Source organism: Papio anubis, chromosome 1, assembly GCF_008728515.1.
Source record: "Papio anubis isolate 15944 chromosome 1, Panubis1.0, whole genome shotgun sequence".
Taxonomy (NCBI): Eukaryota; Metazoa; Chordata; class Mammalia; order Primates; family Cercopithecidae; genus Papio; species Papio anubis.
The window spans coordinates 214,139,805-214,156,793 of NC_044976.1; the positions used below are offsets into that span (position 1 = coordinate 214,139,805).

At 39.7% G+C, this 16,989-nt stretch overlaps 1 protein-coding gene and 1 pseudogene across 2 annotated transcripts in view; one reads left to right on the plus strand and one right to left on the minus strand.

The window, feature by feature from the left end:
- The window catches only part of DESI2 (desumoylating isopeptidase 2), a 63,668-nt gene that overhangs the window by 35,417 nt on the left and 11,262 nt on the right, over nucleotides 1-16,989 (plus strand). For both annotated transcript variants that reach the window (XM_003893678.4, XM_009196118.4), the window contains exons 2-4: nucleotides 5,229-5,301; nucleotides 7,876-7,969; nucleotides 10,506-10,647. In XM_003893678.4, coding sequence (XP_003893727.1) covers nucleotides 5,229-5,301; nucleotides 7,876-7,969; nucleotides 10,506-10,647 — 309 coding nt within the window. The remainder of the gene's footprint in view (nucleotides 1-5,228; nucleotides 5,302-7,875; nucleotides 7,970-10,505; nucleotides 10,648-16,989) is intronic.
- LOC116271705 lies at nucleotides 12,947-14,037 on the minus strand (annotated as a pseudogene).

Consider the following 16,989-nt stretch of genomic DNA (forward strand, 5'->3'; position numbering starts at 1 on the left):
CCAAAGAGTGAGCGGCAGCAAGATTTATTGTGAAGAGTGAAAGAACAAAGCTTCTACAGCGTGGAAGGGGACCTGAGCAGGTTGCCCCTCCTGGTTCGGGTGGCCAGCTTTTATTCCCTTATTTGGCCCCACCTACATCCCACTGATTGGTCCATTTTACAGAGTGCTGATTGGTGCATCTGCAAACCTTTAACTAGACACAGAGCGCTGATTGGTGCATTTACAATCCTCTAGCTAGACAGAAAAGTTCTCCAAGTGCCCACTCGACCCAAGAGGTCCAGCTGGCTTCACTTCTCACTTCTTTTTCTAAGTCTAACTTTGTGAAAAACATTTACGTGGTTCAAATGTCAAAATTATATATAAAAAGATATCTTAGGAAGTCTGTCTCCCTTTCATCCACCTTTGGTAGGTAACTATTTTCATGATTTTCTGGTTTTTTCTTCTTTTTCTTTTTTGAAAAAAAAAAAAGATATTTGCATATGACAGGGATCTTACACAAACTTTTTCTGTAAATAACCAGATAGTAAATATCTTGGTTATCTATCGCACTCAACTCCGCATAAAAGCCACATAGACAGTTTGCAAACAAGTGAGCGCGGCTGTGTTCCAATAAAATGTTATTTGCAAAGATAGGAGGTGGGCCAGATTTGGCCTGCAGGAGTTGTTTGCTGGCTGTAAGGTGTAGATACAGACATTCTCATACCAAAAAATTTTAAAAAGCATAGTAAGGCAAACTCTTTTTTTTTTTTTTTTCTTTTAAGACGGAGTCTTGCTCTGTTGCCCAGGCTGGAGTGCAGTGGCATGATCTCGGCTCACTGCAAGCTCCACCTTCTGGGTTCACGCCATTCTCCTGCCTCAGCCTCCCAAGTAGCTGGGACTACAGGCACCCGCCACCATGCCTGACTAATTTTTTTGTATTTTTAGTAGAGACGGGGTTTCACCGTGTTAGCCAGGATGGTCTCGATCTCTTGACCTCGTGATCTGCCCACCTCGGCCACCCAAAGTGCTGGGATTACAGGCGTGAGCCACCGCACCTGGCCAACAAACTCTTTTCAAGACTATTGTGATAGGTAGAGAGGCCATGGCAATGGGATTTTGCAGTGGAGTAGAGAGACTGTGTTCAACTCCAAACACAGTGTGGGCAAATGGGAATTTGCAGCCAGGGGGCAGAGTGGAGGGTCAGTGGATGGAAAATTTCTAAGAGGAAACATTAGGGGTTGGGGGGTTCTGGCTAAACCAACCTAACACAATTCTTTGTGAAGACATGCCAGGGTAATCTGACATCACCGGGGGATGGTGGAGGATGAGGAACCTGACCAGATATGGAGGTGATCAGATAGCAAGGGTTGGGGGTTCTTGCTGAACTGAATTAGCAAGATTCTTTGCTAAAACCTGATTTTACAAGTAAGTGTACAGATGGGCCTAGGAGAAGATTCAAGAGTCTAAGTCTTTGCCATATATTATTTTGCAACTTGCTTTTGTTTCCCTAACAAATATATCCTGGAAATTACTTCCTCTTCCTCTTAGTTCTTCAAGAGCATCACCCCTTCCCCTACACTTTTTGAATTTTTTTTAGAGACAGGGTCTCTGTTGCCCTGGCTGGAGTGCAGTGTGATCATAGCTCACTGCAACCTCGAACTCCTGGGCTCAGTTCTCCCACCTCAGCCTCCCGAGTAGCTAGGACCACAGGTACCTGGCTAATTTCTTTCTTTCTTTCTTTCTTTCTTTCTTTCTTTTTTTTTTAAGAGATTGGGTCTCCCTGTGTTGCCCAGGGGGGTCTTGAACTCCTGGCCTCAAGCTGTCCTCCTGCCTCAACCTCCTAAAGTACTGGGATTACAGGTGTAAGCCACCACACTGAGCCCTTCCCCCTCTTTTTATGGCTGAAGAATATTCCATTATATAGATATATCATAGTTTAGGTAACTAGGACCCTATAAATGAACATTTAGGTTGTTGTCAACATTTTACTAACATAAATAATACTGCAGTTAATAGTCTTATGCTTATGATTTTTTATATGTGCAACCTATTCTCTTACTGTAGTATAAAAATTCAAATAAAAACCTGTTAAACTAAGATAATAGCATTTTACTTTAAAGTAACATTTTTAATTATAAAATAATACTCTTTAACAAATGTAGAAAAACAATCCTGAATGTATGGAGTTAAAACTGAAAAGTATTGCATTATAGTCCTCCTCTCCCCCAAATTGTTAACTGTTTGATCTGTGTGCTTCAAACCTTTCTTTTGTTGCAATTGGTGGTAGTTTTATTTTGTCATCCCATACTTAATATGTAAGTATAGCCTCAGGCTTATTTTTCAAAAATGTGATCATGCTACACATATTATGACTTGATCCTTTTATGTGGTTTTTAAATATCTATCGAGTTACCTCATTCTTTTTTCTTTTTTAAAAATTAAACTCAGCTAATTTTCCCAAGTCAACCTTATTGTTTTTTTTGATTGATAGTTTATAATATACGAATGTATCATAATTAGCCATTTCTCTATTGATATTTAGACTTCAGTGTTTCAGTATTGTAGACAACTACAGTTAATGTCCTAGGACATGTCTTTGCGTATATGCTAGTGTTTCTATAGAATAGATTCCGGAAGGTGAAATGGTTAAGTCACTGTCGTTGATTTACACTTGTGCAATGTCTTCTTCACACCCTTCCCAACACCCAGTATTAGCAGTATTTTTAGTATTTGCCAATCTGATAGATAAAAGAAGGGTGGTACCTCATTGTTTTAATTAGTGTTTTTCTGTTTGCTACTGAGATTGTTAGTTCAGGTTTATTGGCCACTAATTTTTTTTTTTTTAATGGAGCTTTTATTTAGAAGTATACTCATATCTGAACTTTTGCTGCCCAGACTCTAGGATCACATAGATTTGGGTAAATGTTTTGAAGAATCCTTACTGTATGTAATCTTACTACTCTCCTTCCAAAATCAAATTGATTCACATAAAAAAAAGTATCCTTCATTTTCTAACTTGTCATCCAAATTCTGTCTCTCCAAATCAGGAACTCAAAAAATTCACATCGAGAGGGATACTTATATTCTCATATGAATCTTTGTTATATCCACACAGATTCTCTCTTCTTATGTATTATTTATCTTTTTATCTTGTTTTTATGTAGTTTTATAAAATAAAAAGTTGTACATTGTTTTTGTTTGTTTGTTTGAGACGGAGTCTGGCTCTCTGGCCCAGGCTGGAGTGCAGTGGCCAGATCTCAGCTCACTGCGAGCTCCGCCTCCCGGGTTCACGCCATTCTCCTGCCTCAGCCTCCCGAGTAGCTGGGACTACAGGTGCCCGCCATCTCGCCCAGCTAGTTTTTTGTATTTTTTTAGTAGAGACGAGGTTTCACCGTATTAGCCAGGATGGTCTCGATCTCCTGACCTCGTGATCCGCCCGTCTCGGCCTCCCAAAGTGCTGGGATTACAGGCTTGAGCCACCGCGCCCGGCCAAGTTGTACATTTTTATGTTGAATATCTGTTGATGTTTTCCTCTATAAATTCTAGGATTTTGCTTTACTTGGGTTGTCTTTTCCCACCTAAAATTTTTTAAACTCTATTTCCTTCTATCCCTATATAGTTATTTTTAGACACACTGGAATTTTTAGATACGTGAAATTTATTTTTGTGCATGATGCATTTTGGCAACATGTTTTTAATAATTCACGCTTTGTCATTAATTTTAAATATCTCCTTTATCATATATCAAATTATTATATATACAAGGGTCTGTACCAGGATCTGTTCCTGCAACAGTGCCATATTGTTTTAATGAATATTTCAGTTTCTAGATGGGAAAATTCCTTGTTCTTTTTCATATATTTATTTATTATTGCTTAATTCTTCTTCCAGGTACATTTTATTTTTATCCACCTCTGCCCCAGGTACATTTTAGAAAAAAAAAAAACTGACTTGTTCATTTATGCTTCTTCCAGCAATGCATGAGAATGTGTGTAGGTCTGGGAAAGACTGGCTAGGGGTCTGGAGCCAAGGTTAAGACTTGAATAAACCTAGAACAATTAAAGATAAATTATCTGTCCCCTAACCTGGGAGAAATCCAATAGGTTTGTAATACTTTTGAGCGTTACCTAAGTGTTCATTTAGTGAGCTCTTAACTCATTTACCTTTTTCTCAGTTTAACCCCCTCTACTTCACCTTTTTAACCCCTTTCACAGTCATTTCCTGTAATTTCTTTTTTTTTTTTTTTCGAGACAGAGTTTCACTCTTTTTGCCCGGGCTGGAGTGCAATGGCATGATCTTGGCTCACCGCAACCTCCACCTCCCGGGTTCAAGCGATTCTCCTGCCTCAGCCTCCCAAGTAGCTGGGATTACAGGCATGTGCCACCACGCCCGGCTAATTTTATATTTTTTAGTAGCGACAGGGTTTCTCCATGTTGGCCAGGCTGGTCTTGAACTCCTGACCTCAGGTGGTCCACCTGCCTCAGCCTCCCAAAGTGCTGGGATTACAGGTGTGAGCCACTGCACCCGGCCATTTCCTGTAATTTGTTATCATATTACCTATGTATATGCTCTTCCCTCTTCCTGGCATTTCTGTCCATCCCCATGGGCCCCATGGCCCAGTTTTCTTACTGGGAAATCTGATTTGTTCCTAAAGACTCAGTTCAGATACTACCTTTTCTAGGAGGTTTTTGTTCATGCTAATGGTAAGAAGTAAGAATGTTGTTTTAACCTTTGTGCATTATTTATTCCTGTATTATTACCATTATCAAACTTTGGGCTGAATCAGGACACATGATACATGCCGTAAATGTTTGTTGAAAAAGAATTAAATATTTCTGCTTTCAGGGAGCTCGCCAAAGAATAAGAAGAAAAGCTTAGGATAGGAGAAAAATAGATATGAAAGCACACTGTGTGTGTGTGTGTGTGTGTGTGTGTGTGTGTGTAAGTCACTAACAGGAGAGCTCTTATATAATATCCCCCCACCGCCGCCCTGCAAACTGATCAAACTTTTAATTGTATTGCTTGCCCTATAAGGCTTAGATAATGTGCTTATACTCAAATTGCAACAATCATTTTGACCCAGGAAGGCATTCCAGATGTGATACAGGCAAAGGCACAGAGATAGGACCAACTGGATCTTTATCATGGGAGTTTCAGAGTGTACGATTTGGGGAGTAGTCACTTCTGTAGTGTGGAGTTGAGTTGTAAATGAACAGGTATTCTGAAACTTTTCTTTCTTTTTTTCTTAGTATTGGATGAACGAATATACCTCATCCATTGGAATTGGAGTTTTTCATTCAGGAATTGAAGTCTATGGCAGAGGTACGTGTACACACAGTCTAAATATACTCTCTGAAGATTTTGTACTTTAAAGGAGTTGCAAAACCATAACTATAGGTCTTTCTCTTTTTTTAACCACTTCCATATGTTATTACAGAAAGTAGAAGAAAATCTCCCCATATTCGTTTATACTGCATTTTGGAAAAATGCCCAAAATAGAATGTATTTGGGGAGAAAGGACTCAAAATACAAGAGTATACATTCACTTCATTCACTTTATCTTTTATTCTAAATACTATGTTTTAAAAAATATTTTCCTTTTGTGATTGTCATAAAGTGAGTTTGTTTTGTTCTCATATATATTGGACCTCCTAAGAAACCTTGCACTTCGAAAATAGCATGATAAAAACAATAATTTTGGTTGGAAAGGTTGGTGATAGAAAGTGTCAGACTTGAAATACCAATTTCCTGAGGGAATTTCAGTAATAAATTTGGTTTGTAGACCTATAAGTCTATAAAATCTATAAGTTTTTGAAGTCTAAAAACATTGCTGAACAAATCCGGCCATGATTACATCTAATCATGCCCTTTGTCACTAACTCAGCCCTCTTCATTCTTGTTATTATCCTTTATTAGGATAAACATGTCAGGAGTCACTCAAACCAAGCAGCTATGTGTTCAACAGTTTTTTTTCTTCTGTTCTAATTCCTACTCTTGATGCAAGATAATCTACCCCTGATCAAGTTGTAACTAATAGTAATGGTCTGCGTAAGACAGATCACATTGCTGATTCATTTCATCTATCATTTTGAATTATAAACTAACCCTATAGCAGAAATGCCTTTGTTCGCTTCAGCTAGGCAGTCTTTGTGACCTCTTAGAATATATCATTGCACTTTACTCAGGGTTATCCCTGAACACTATACACCAGTTTTAACCAATATAAAGAAGAGACTCATTTACTTAAATGTGTCAGTGTGGTGGTTATACTCTTTTTTATATTCCATTTTACCTGTTTCCAGGTGCAGTTTAGCATATTAAATGTTTGCTATACAAATCTGCCATTTAAAGCTCTATTTTACTTGAAAGTCTACATCTACCAAATAATCCCAAGAAATACTGAGGGGCACTTGCTGAAAGTTTCATGCTTGGGAGTATTGCTGTGGGTGAGATCATAGTCTGTGGGGTTACTCTTTTGGTTGATTTGGCTTTTGCCACATTTGCACGTGTATTTCGTGAATTTGTATGATGTGTTACCATTTTTAAAATGCCACAAATTTGGGACCACATGATCATGGTGGGTTAGATAAGGGCAGGTGGCACCTTCTCCATTTTTCAGCTGAAGAAACTGAGGCCCAAACCTGCTGAAAGTCATAATGCTAATAATTAACTAAAACTTGAACCCAAATATTCCTGTATGCTAGTCCATGGCTCTGTTATCTGCCTAATGATTGCTCCCCTTCATAAAATAATTTAGTAATAATTAGAAACATGTTTCAAAACATGTTCATGTAAATTTAGTAAAGCTAGAATCAAATATTAATATATTTCTGAAAATTAGTGATTGCTTTTTATAAAAGAATGGATCTATGACTTTCCTTGTTATAATTGAGAAAGTTAAGAATCCAAATATAATCTTACCCTTTCCAACGTGATAATCTACAATATTTTGTAAAATTTTGTCACTAAAAATCTTTAAAAATTGTATTTCAAAATAGCCACTTTATTTCTCAAACTACATTGTTGCTTTTTTTGGACAGGTCTGAATTAAAAGTAAATTTAGTATCTGCCTGTTCTTTCCTGTGCTTTGTTCTAAGACCTTTTACGGTTATATTTTTAAAGTGATGAAGTTGATTTAAACATGGTTTGGAATTATTTAAATTTGTCTACTAAGACTTAGCCACTAAAATATCTAAGTGAGATAACAGAAAATTATAGGAATTTTTTTATCTAAAATTATTCTCCATTTTGTTCTCCAGAGTTTGTATCTGATGTACAGTTTGTATTGGATGTACAGTCAAAAAATAGTTTATCCTAGCTAAAAGACTTGCTGTGGAGATTGGATAGGAGGGTGGGTAGGTATATGTGTTAATTTGGCAGTTTATTTTTTTCTTAAATGAAGAGAATTGAGTAGTGTTTTAGGTTTAGTAATGTTCCACCCTACTCAAAGGTAAACCAAGAGTCTTTATCCCAGAAACCATGAAACTCACAGTTACTAGACAGTTTCTCCAGTAAGATATGTGTTTGAAATTAGATCACTTTAATTTAGAAAGTGGCAAAACACTGAACTGACCACTTACCTAGATTGGCATGATAGAGACACGCAGAGAGAACTGTATTTACCTTTGTGTGTTAGTCACACTCTTTTTGCCATTACAAGAAAGGGAAATATGGCAGTCAAGAATATCTTTGAGTGTCTTCTGTTATTTGAGTTTTGGGTCTTTTGTGACAACTGTTTATACGAGTAATAGCTAAGTGAGATATTTGTGAAAGCATTTTATAAACTGAAAAATATTTAGATGGTGTCACTGTTGTCCTCAGTTATTAAAGCTAATTCAGCATTCTGGTTAAATTTTATGTGATACATACTAAAAATCATGAGTTTTCTCTTTTCAGAATTTGCTTATGGTGGCCATCCTTACCCCTTTTCTGGAATATTTGAAATTTCCCCAGGAAATGCTTCTGAACTAGGAGAAACATTTAAATTTAAGTAAGTAGGGAGGATAATTTTTATTACACTGTCGTAGGTGCCATAGCTTGTTTTCAGGTAAACAGAATTCATTCTGTAAATCAAAACAAACCCAAGAAGTTAAAAATGTCTCTTTAACTTTGTTTAAATTGCTGACATTTTATATAACTCAGGTTTGCCACAGGAAATCCACTTCTTTTCCTTTTTTTTTTTTTTTTTTTTTGAGATGGAGTCTCACTCTGTCTCCCAGGCTGGAGAGAAGTGGTGTGATCTCGGCTCACTGCAGCCTCCGCCTTCTAGGTTCAAGCAGTTCTCCTGCCTCAGGCTCCCAAGTAGCTGGGATTACAGGCGTGCGCCACGACGCCCGGCTGATTTTTCTATTTTTAGTAGAGACGGAGTTTCACCATGTTGGCCAGGCTCGTCTTGAACCCCGTCCTCAGGTGATCCACCTGCCTCGGCCTCCCAAAGTGCTGGGATTACAGGCGTGAGCCACCGTGCCCAGCCCAGGAAACTCCTTTCTAATGATTTCTTCCCCTCAATCTCCTGTTTGAAAGGAGAAAACATTTTATTGTGACCTACCTAGCAAATTAAAAATGTCTTTATTGTCCCAATGCAAGGGACACTTTATACGTTTGAAATAACTAAACAGTTGATTAGCGTAGAATCCGTTGTTAAGGTACATGTATTACTTGTAATGATAAACCTAAAATATATGGATATAAGTGTTCACTGGAGTCTTATGAGTAATAAAAAGCAGTGAGAATATAATTTTTTTAATTTATACTTTAAGTTCTAGGGTACATGTGCACAACGTGCAGGTTTGTTACATAGGTATCCATGTGACATGTTGGTGTGCTAAACCCATCATCTCATCGTTTACATTAGGTATTTCTCCTAGTGCGATCCCTCCCCCAGGCCCCCACCCTACGACAGGCACCAGTGTGTGATGTTCCTCACCCTGTGTCCAAGTGTTCTCATTGTTTGGTTCCCACCTATGAGTGAGAACACGGTGTTTGGTTTTCTGTCCTTGTGATAGTTTGCTGAGAATGAGAATATAAATGTTAATAATCAAATTTTCATTCCTTAATTGAGGTTTGTATTTAAAGTGATATTTAGGGCCGGGCTCAGTGGCTCACGCTTGTAATCCCAGCACTTTGGGAGGCCAAGGCGGGCGGATCACCTGAGGTCAAGAGTTCGAGATCAGCCAGGGCAACATGGTGAAACCCTGTCTCTACTAAAAATTCAAAATTAGTCGGGCGTGATGGCATGCGCTTGTAATCCCAGGTACTTGGGAGGCTGAGGCAGGAGAATCGCTTGAACCTGGGAGGCGGAGGATGCGGTGAGCCAAGATTGCACCACTGCACTCCAGCCTGGGCAACAAGAGTAAATGTCCATCTCACCAAAAAAAAAAAAAAAGTGATATTTAGAATGTTAGTTTCAAGGAGCTTTAAACTTCTGGGCCTATAATAGATGGCTTGCCAAGTGAAAAACAGACAGTGAAATGGGGTTCCAACATTAAACTTCAGTAGAGAGCTACACATTAAGCCCTCTACTAACTTCATAGTTCTCTTAGCCTATCACTGAATTGAAAGATTTCCGCACAGAAGTGCTATGATACCATCCTGAATCCACTGCTTTGGGCTCTTTTGGCAAGACTACTTGATAAAAGGATTTTCTAAGTATTTTCAGGTTTCTTGGATGCTTAACTTATCTGACTAAAATTCCACTTTCTCTTGGATAATGTCTGTCGCCTTTCCAAGGTAGTAGTTTGGAGTCCTTTTTATTTTTGTTTGTTTAGAGATGGAGTCTTGCTCTGTCACCCTGGCTGGAGTGCAGTGGTACAATCTCGGTTCACTGCAACCTCTGCCTCCTGCATTCAAGCGATTCTCCCACCTCAGCCTCCCGAGTAGCTGGGATTACAGGCACCTGCCATTGTGCCTGACTAATTTTTGTATTTTTGTAGAGACGGGGTTTCACCATGTTGGCCAGGCTGGTCTCGAACTCCTGACCTCAGGTGATCTGCCCACCTTGGCCTCCTGAAGTGCTGATATTACAGGCGTGAGCCACCATACCCGGCCAGGGTCCTTGTTTTTAGAAAACATCTAGTCAGGTTTGACAGTTTGTCTCATTGCGGCACAGTAACAGATAAAAGTTTGTTTCTAGGCAAGATGATGTCCAGCCCTTCAATGGCAAGTGAGATTATGCAGGAATATTTGCAGCAGGGATCTGGTTCTCTAACAATATAACTACTGATAGTTGTGAAAATAACTGTAATATTACATTTTACGCAGGGACATATATTTCATAAAGAAAATGACTTGTGCTTTTGTAGTATTCATAGGTAATATACTTAAGAATTTATTGCAGAAAAGTAGAAACTAAAATAGCACTTTTAAAGTATCTTGTTTCACTTTTAGTCTTGTTATATTAACCCTGATTTGTTATGTCAATCATAATATTCCTGCAAATAAGCAAGTATTTAAACATGCTTTTTATAAATATTTGACACAACTACGTCCTTATTTTTCTTTCTCTTTTTTTCTTTTTGTTCTTTAAGAGAAGCTGTTGTTTTAGGGAGCACGGACTTCCTAGAAGATGATATAGAAAAAATTGTAGAAGAACTGGGAAAAGAATACAAAGGCAATGCTTATCATTTAATGCATAAAAACTGCAATCATTTTTCTTCAGCTTTATCAGAGGTAAACTAAATTTTATCCTAAAAGTTCTTCAAATAAATATTTGCTGTCCCACTATACTTGATATCCCACTATGTTCGAACTTGATTCGTTTCTTTTCTGATTTTTTGTGTTGTATGAAATACGGTATTGTATTTCAATCTTGTATGAATGACCTTTCCAGAGTTGGTAACTTGAGAGTCTTCACAGTTTTAAATGGTAATTCTATTCATTACTTTGCAGTGAGTAGAGAGTAAGTACAAATAATGGTCTCTTCTTATTTTATTACAGCCTGAAACTTACGCTTTAAAAAAGTAAATGCCTAGAGACTTCTGCTGCTTAGTCGCTAAGGTTTCTCTTTTGCTGAATTTTTTTTCTGGCTCTTATTAATAAGTAATTCATGTCTTCCATCTTGAAATTTTCTTCTGCTAACATAACACATAGGCACTTACTTCCCTTCTCAATTCTTGAATCCCAAGCAGAAGATCAAAACTAGGTCAAAATTAAAGAACCATAAAAAGAAAATGGAGGAAAGAAATTAAAAAGATTGTAAAATAAAGTCTAGAGAATTGGCACTTGAAACAGCTTCCCAGCTTTCTGATTCTTAGCAGATGGTTGCAGTGGCAGCATCTAGGTACCACAGAAATTGTGAAGGGTGTAAAGGAGAAAACGAGCTGCTATTTCAGTGACCTCCTCTGCAGAAATGCTTAGTTCCTTGGCCCTTTTTACTTCCCTCATGGCTTCTACAATACAGCTTTCAAACAACTCTAACAGTCTGTTACCATGCTACTCAAAGTGTGTTTTGTGGACCAGCAGCATCAGCATCTCCTAGAAATTTGTGAGATATGTGTTACCTCTGCCCCACCAGAGATACACTGAATGCAAATCTGCATTTTAACAAGATCCCAAAATTACTCATATGAACCTAAAAGCTCGAGAAACACCTCTAGTCTAGTGGATGCATCAGTACCATTGAAGTGACCTAGTCAGTTTTCAGACAAGTGGGGAGGTAGTTCTCAGCTTTCTTGACCCCAGACATTACATTTGTATGGAATGCATTCAAAGATCCACTGAGTGCTAAAATTGGTGAAGAAATAGACAGCATCCTAATCTACTCATTTTTCAGACAAGGAAACTGACCCCAATTGGGAAAATGACTTACTAAAGATTGTCATGGAGAATTCAGATTAGACCTGACTTCTTACTCCAGTGCTTATTATACTTTATCATTACTTCCTCTGGTTCTAATTTATTCTGTCCTTCAAAAACATTCAGAACTTTATTGAGCATCTATACCACCACATCAGCCCTGGTCTAACCCCAAAACCATTTTGCATTTGGGGCCCAAAGAGCAATTCTAGATGTCCCTGGAGCCGTCTTTTAGGCCACAGTTTTTATGCCTTTCCCCATATGAGTGCTGATTTTTTTTTTTTTTTTTTTGAGACGGAGTTTTATTCTTTATTGTCCAGGCTGGAGTGCAGTGGCACCATCTTGGCTCAGCACAACCTCTGCCTCCCAGGTTCAAGCGATTCTCCTGCCTCAGCCTCCCGAGTAGCTGGGACTACAGGCATGTGCCACCATGCCCGGCTAAGTTTGTATTTTTAGTAGAGATGGGGTTTCTCCATGTTGGTTAGGCTGGTCTCGAACTCCCAACCCCAAGTGATCTGCCCACCTCAGCCTCCCAAAGTGCTGGAATTACAGGCATGAACCACCATGCATGGCCTAGTGCTGAATTGTTAAACTGGGAGACCCAGAAGTTAAGTGACTTGACCAAGGTTACCTCACCTGTTAGTGGCAGTGCTGGAACTAGAATTCTGGACAGTGAGGGATAAGGAGCTATTTTAGTAAAATAAGGTATATATTCCATTAAATGGAAATATCAGCTCTTGCCTATTGTGAAATGTACAAGTTACCTTTGGAATTTGAAATGATGGATGCAACTCCCATATTATGAAGCCAAGTAAATGGATATTGGGCACTCTGACGAAGTTCAGCGAAACTGGTATGCTTTTCTCTTTGACAACATAGTGTGGGGATGTATGTTGTATAACCAGTTGCAAATAAGCACAATCATCACTGTATTAATGGTTGTTGATATATGTACTCTTAATATTGTTCGTAAAAATTCTAAGAATTATTTAACACCATAATGTTATCAGTTCCGATGCTTCCTCTACAGAAGGGATTAGCAAACTACTGTAGCCTGGCCTTCAAACCAACACCAGCATGTCATCTGTCCTTGTACAGCCTGCAGGCTAAGATGGTTTTTACATTCTTTTTAAGGATTGAAAAAAGCCAAAAGAGTACTATATGGTGACATGTATAAATTATGTAAAGTTCAAACTTCAGTATTCATAAAGTTCTTTTTTTTTTTTTTAAATCAGAATATGTATTGCATGACTAACCATTGAAATTCCTAAGATGAACTGGATGCGGCAGCAGCCGCCCTCTTGGGTTTAGGTGGTGTTCCTTCATGGAAACCATGCCTGTATCTGCTGTATACAGTTTTTAGGTGCCTCATTCGACCAGTCCTGGTGGTATTTCGTCTTAACCTTGGCACTGCAGTTATACTTTCTCTTGCACTTGGCGGGGTAGCCACATTTGCCACAGGCCAACTTCTGAGGGTGGTAGGCCTTAGAGCCACAGCGGTGGCACATGTGCATCTTATTGTGACACTTTCCAAATGATGATGTTGCCTTCGTCACCTTGCTTCTGCGGCTGAGACCAGAGAGATTCATTAAGTTTTATTAGAACACAGCCATGCTTATTTGTTTACCTGTTTTCTTGACTGCTTTCCGGCTGCAGTGGCAGCATTGAGTAGTTGCAGCAAAGATTTATGGCCTATAAAGCCCAAAATACTTACTGTTTGACCCTTCACGGAAAAAGTTTGCCAGCCTCTACTCTGCAAGATAGGTCTCTTCGAATTGGGTGCGAATTGGCTTAAACATTGAGGAAAGTTATCTTACAACACAAGTCCAGAATAAGGCAGGCTACATTCCAATGTGGTCAGTGTCTCAACTGTGAGTGTCATAGGGATGTAAGGTATTTATTCATTTCTCTAAACCGCCATCCTTGGGATGTTGGCCCTACCCCCGGGCCAGCTCCCTTTGTGGGTTTTAGATAGAGGTAACAATTTTAGCACAACATCCAGAGGGAGACTATGTCTCTCTCCCTTTGGAAACAGGGAAACTCTTTCTGGAATTCCCTTTTCCCTAACCTTCCAAAAGCATCCATGTTTTACAGCCAGAATTGTGTCAGATGCCTAATTATGAACCAGGCACTAGCAAAAGGACTGGCATTACCATTCCTAAATGCTACTCGTCTAATCTAAATGTCTTTTTAAAATTAATATTTTCGGCCAGGCGTGGTGGCTCAGACCTGTAATCCCAGCACTTTGGGAGGCCAAGGTGGGGGGATCACAAGGTCAAGAGATCAAGACCATCCTGGCCAACATGGTGAAACCTTGTCTCTAACTAAAACTACAAAAATTAGCTGGGCATGATGGCAGGTGCTTGTAATCCCAGCTACCCAGAAGGCTGAGGCAGGAGAATTGCTTGAGCCCAGGAGGCAGAGGTTGCAGTGAGCAGAGATGGTGCCGTTGCACTTCAGGCTGGGCAACAAGAGCAAAACTCCATCTCAAATAAATAAAATTAATATTTTCAGTAGAAAATTCAAAACATATAAAAGTAGAATAATATAGTGAGCCCCTATATAACTGTCACTTAGATACCACTCCGGCCCCAAATTGTTTTGAAACAAATCCCAGATTTCATTTAGAGACAGGGTCTTGCTATTGCCCAGGCTGGAGTGCAGTGGTGTGATCATAGTTCATTGCAGCTTGGAACTCAGGCTTAAGTGAGTCCTCCTGCCTCAGCCTCCCAACTAGCTGGAGCTACAGGCACATGCCACTATGTACAGCCAGTTTTTGTATTTTTTGTGAAGATGGGGTTGCATGATATTGCCTAGGCTGCTTTGGAACTCCTGGACTCAAGCAATCCTCCCACCTCAGCCTCCCGAAGTCCTGGGATTATCTGCATGAGCCACCGCACCTGGCCTAATTTCAAGTATCAATATTTCACTCTGCATCTCTAAAAGATAAAGATTCTTTATAACATAACCACATTATGTCATCACTCCTAAAATTAACTCCTAAAATTATGTTATCACTCCACAGATTAACATTATTTCTTAATATTATCCAAATAAACAATGTTCAGATTTCCCCAGTTGTCATAATTTTTTAATGGTTAGTTTGAATCCAGATCTAAACAAAAGTTCATATAGCTGGTCACCCTGAGATAATTCCCCATAGAAAAGGCAAGATAGCTGGGCACAGTGGCTCACACCTGTAATCCCAGCACTTTGGGAGGCTGAGGCGGGTAGCTTGCTTGAGCACACAGGTTCAAGACCAGCTTGGGCAACATGGCAAAACCCCATCTCTACAGAAAATACAAAAATTAGCCAGGCATGGTGGTGTGCGCCTTGTAGTCCCAGCTGCTTGGGAGGCTGAGGTGAGAGGATGGCTTAAGCCCAGGAGGCAGAGGTTGCAGTGAACCAAGATGGCACCACTGCACTTCAGCCTGGGTGACAAAGCAGGATAGATGCTTGATTTTTTTTCCCCCTTTACTTGTTTTCAAAAAACAAGTTGGTTCCTGTATAGAAGAGTTAACTAACATAGGCCTAAAACTGCTGTCCTTAGAAAGGCCTACCTGCAGGATTGGCCCTAAGTTGGCATCTGGGAGCTTGGACTTCTGTAAGGTTTTTATTCCTAGAACTGAGAAGAGTGACTCCCTTTGCCTAACCTGTTGGTACAACTAATTTGGTTTATGTTAAAAACCTGCTTTCCCTGTGGGACTCTGGGATTTTGGCAGAGGACGCCTACATGACCAGCACCCAATAAAAGTCTTGGGTACCAAGTCTGTAATGAACTTCCCTGGTAGCCATTTCACATATGTCACAAACCATTGCTGGGGGATTAAGCGTGCACATCCTACCTGACTCTACTAGGAGAAGATCCTTCAAGCTTGTGCCTGCATTCCTCTGGACTTTGCCCTATGTATATTTTCCCTTTGCTGATTTTGTTTTGTATATTTTTGTTGTAATAAGTCATAGTCATGAGTATGCTATGCTGATCCCTGAGTCCTAGCAAATCACCAAACCTGGGGGCGGTTGTGGAGACCTTTGACTCACAGAAATGTAACAAAAGGACTGGCCAGGCACGGTGGCTCACGCCTGTAATCCCAGCACTTTGGGAGGTTGAGACGGGCGGATCACTTGAGGTCAGGAGTTCGAGACCAGCCTGGCCAATATGGTGAAACCCCGTCTCTACCAAAAATATAAAAAATTAGCCTGGTGTGGTGAGTGCATGCCTGTAATCCTAGCTACTCAGGAGGCGGAGGTTGCATTGAGCCGAGATCGTGCCACTGCACTCCAGCCTGGGTGACAGAGCGAGATTCTGTCTCAAAAAAAAGGACTGAGGAAAGAAAGGCTGAAATGGGTGGAGGCTGGAAAACCTTTGATGTCTGGATGGCTGTGGAGTTCTCCATGATCTGAAACAGCAGCTGAGCTGTTGCCTGTGAGAGGTAAAAGTTACCTGTGGAGTTTGAAATGACAGATCCAACTCCAGGAGAACTGACTCACCAGATCACCTGGCTACTTTGGGCCATGCTGGTTACGGTGAGGAGAAAAAGGAAGTATAGCCCAGGTAACGTAATACCTTCAGTTTTTGTTCTCTCCTCCAGGAAGAAAGAAAAAAGGCCCAAAAATTCCCAAAGACAAGCTTTGGTTGGGCCAAAAATGTTAAACATTGATGGCATGCTTCCCTCACAAGTAGGAGGAAAAAAGGTTGAATCAGTTCTCAGGGCTGGAGCAAAGTAGCAAAGTAAAAAAGGGCAGGGGACATACTTCAGTAGTTAGCCTACCTGCACGCCCTCAACCCCATTCCAACTAGGGTCTCCTCCGCAACTGTAATATTAAAACTTTTGCTAAATTTACTGCAAGGGGTTGAATACATCTACAGTGAGGAAGGTGTCGGGCCAGGGTGGGACGGCGGAGGGCAGTTAATGGCCTTGTATTTTACAGTTATTACATCTGTGGATATATGATAGTAGTTTATATAAAATGTTTTATGCTTATAATGTCACAGATGGTAGAAGGATTAGCTCAATAAGGCAATGCTGCAAAGAAAAAGTTAATGGGACACAACTTCCTTGCTTTTTGCTGCTGTAGGATAGATGGAAATTTAAATCCTTTGTTGAAAGCAAAATATGTCTCACAGCTGATATTTACTATGATCGTTCCCCATTGGAGCCTCTGGAAAAAGACAAACACTTTTAAGAGTTTTTAAAGCAGTTTTTTTGTTTTGTT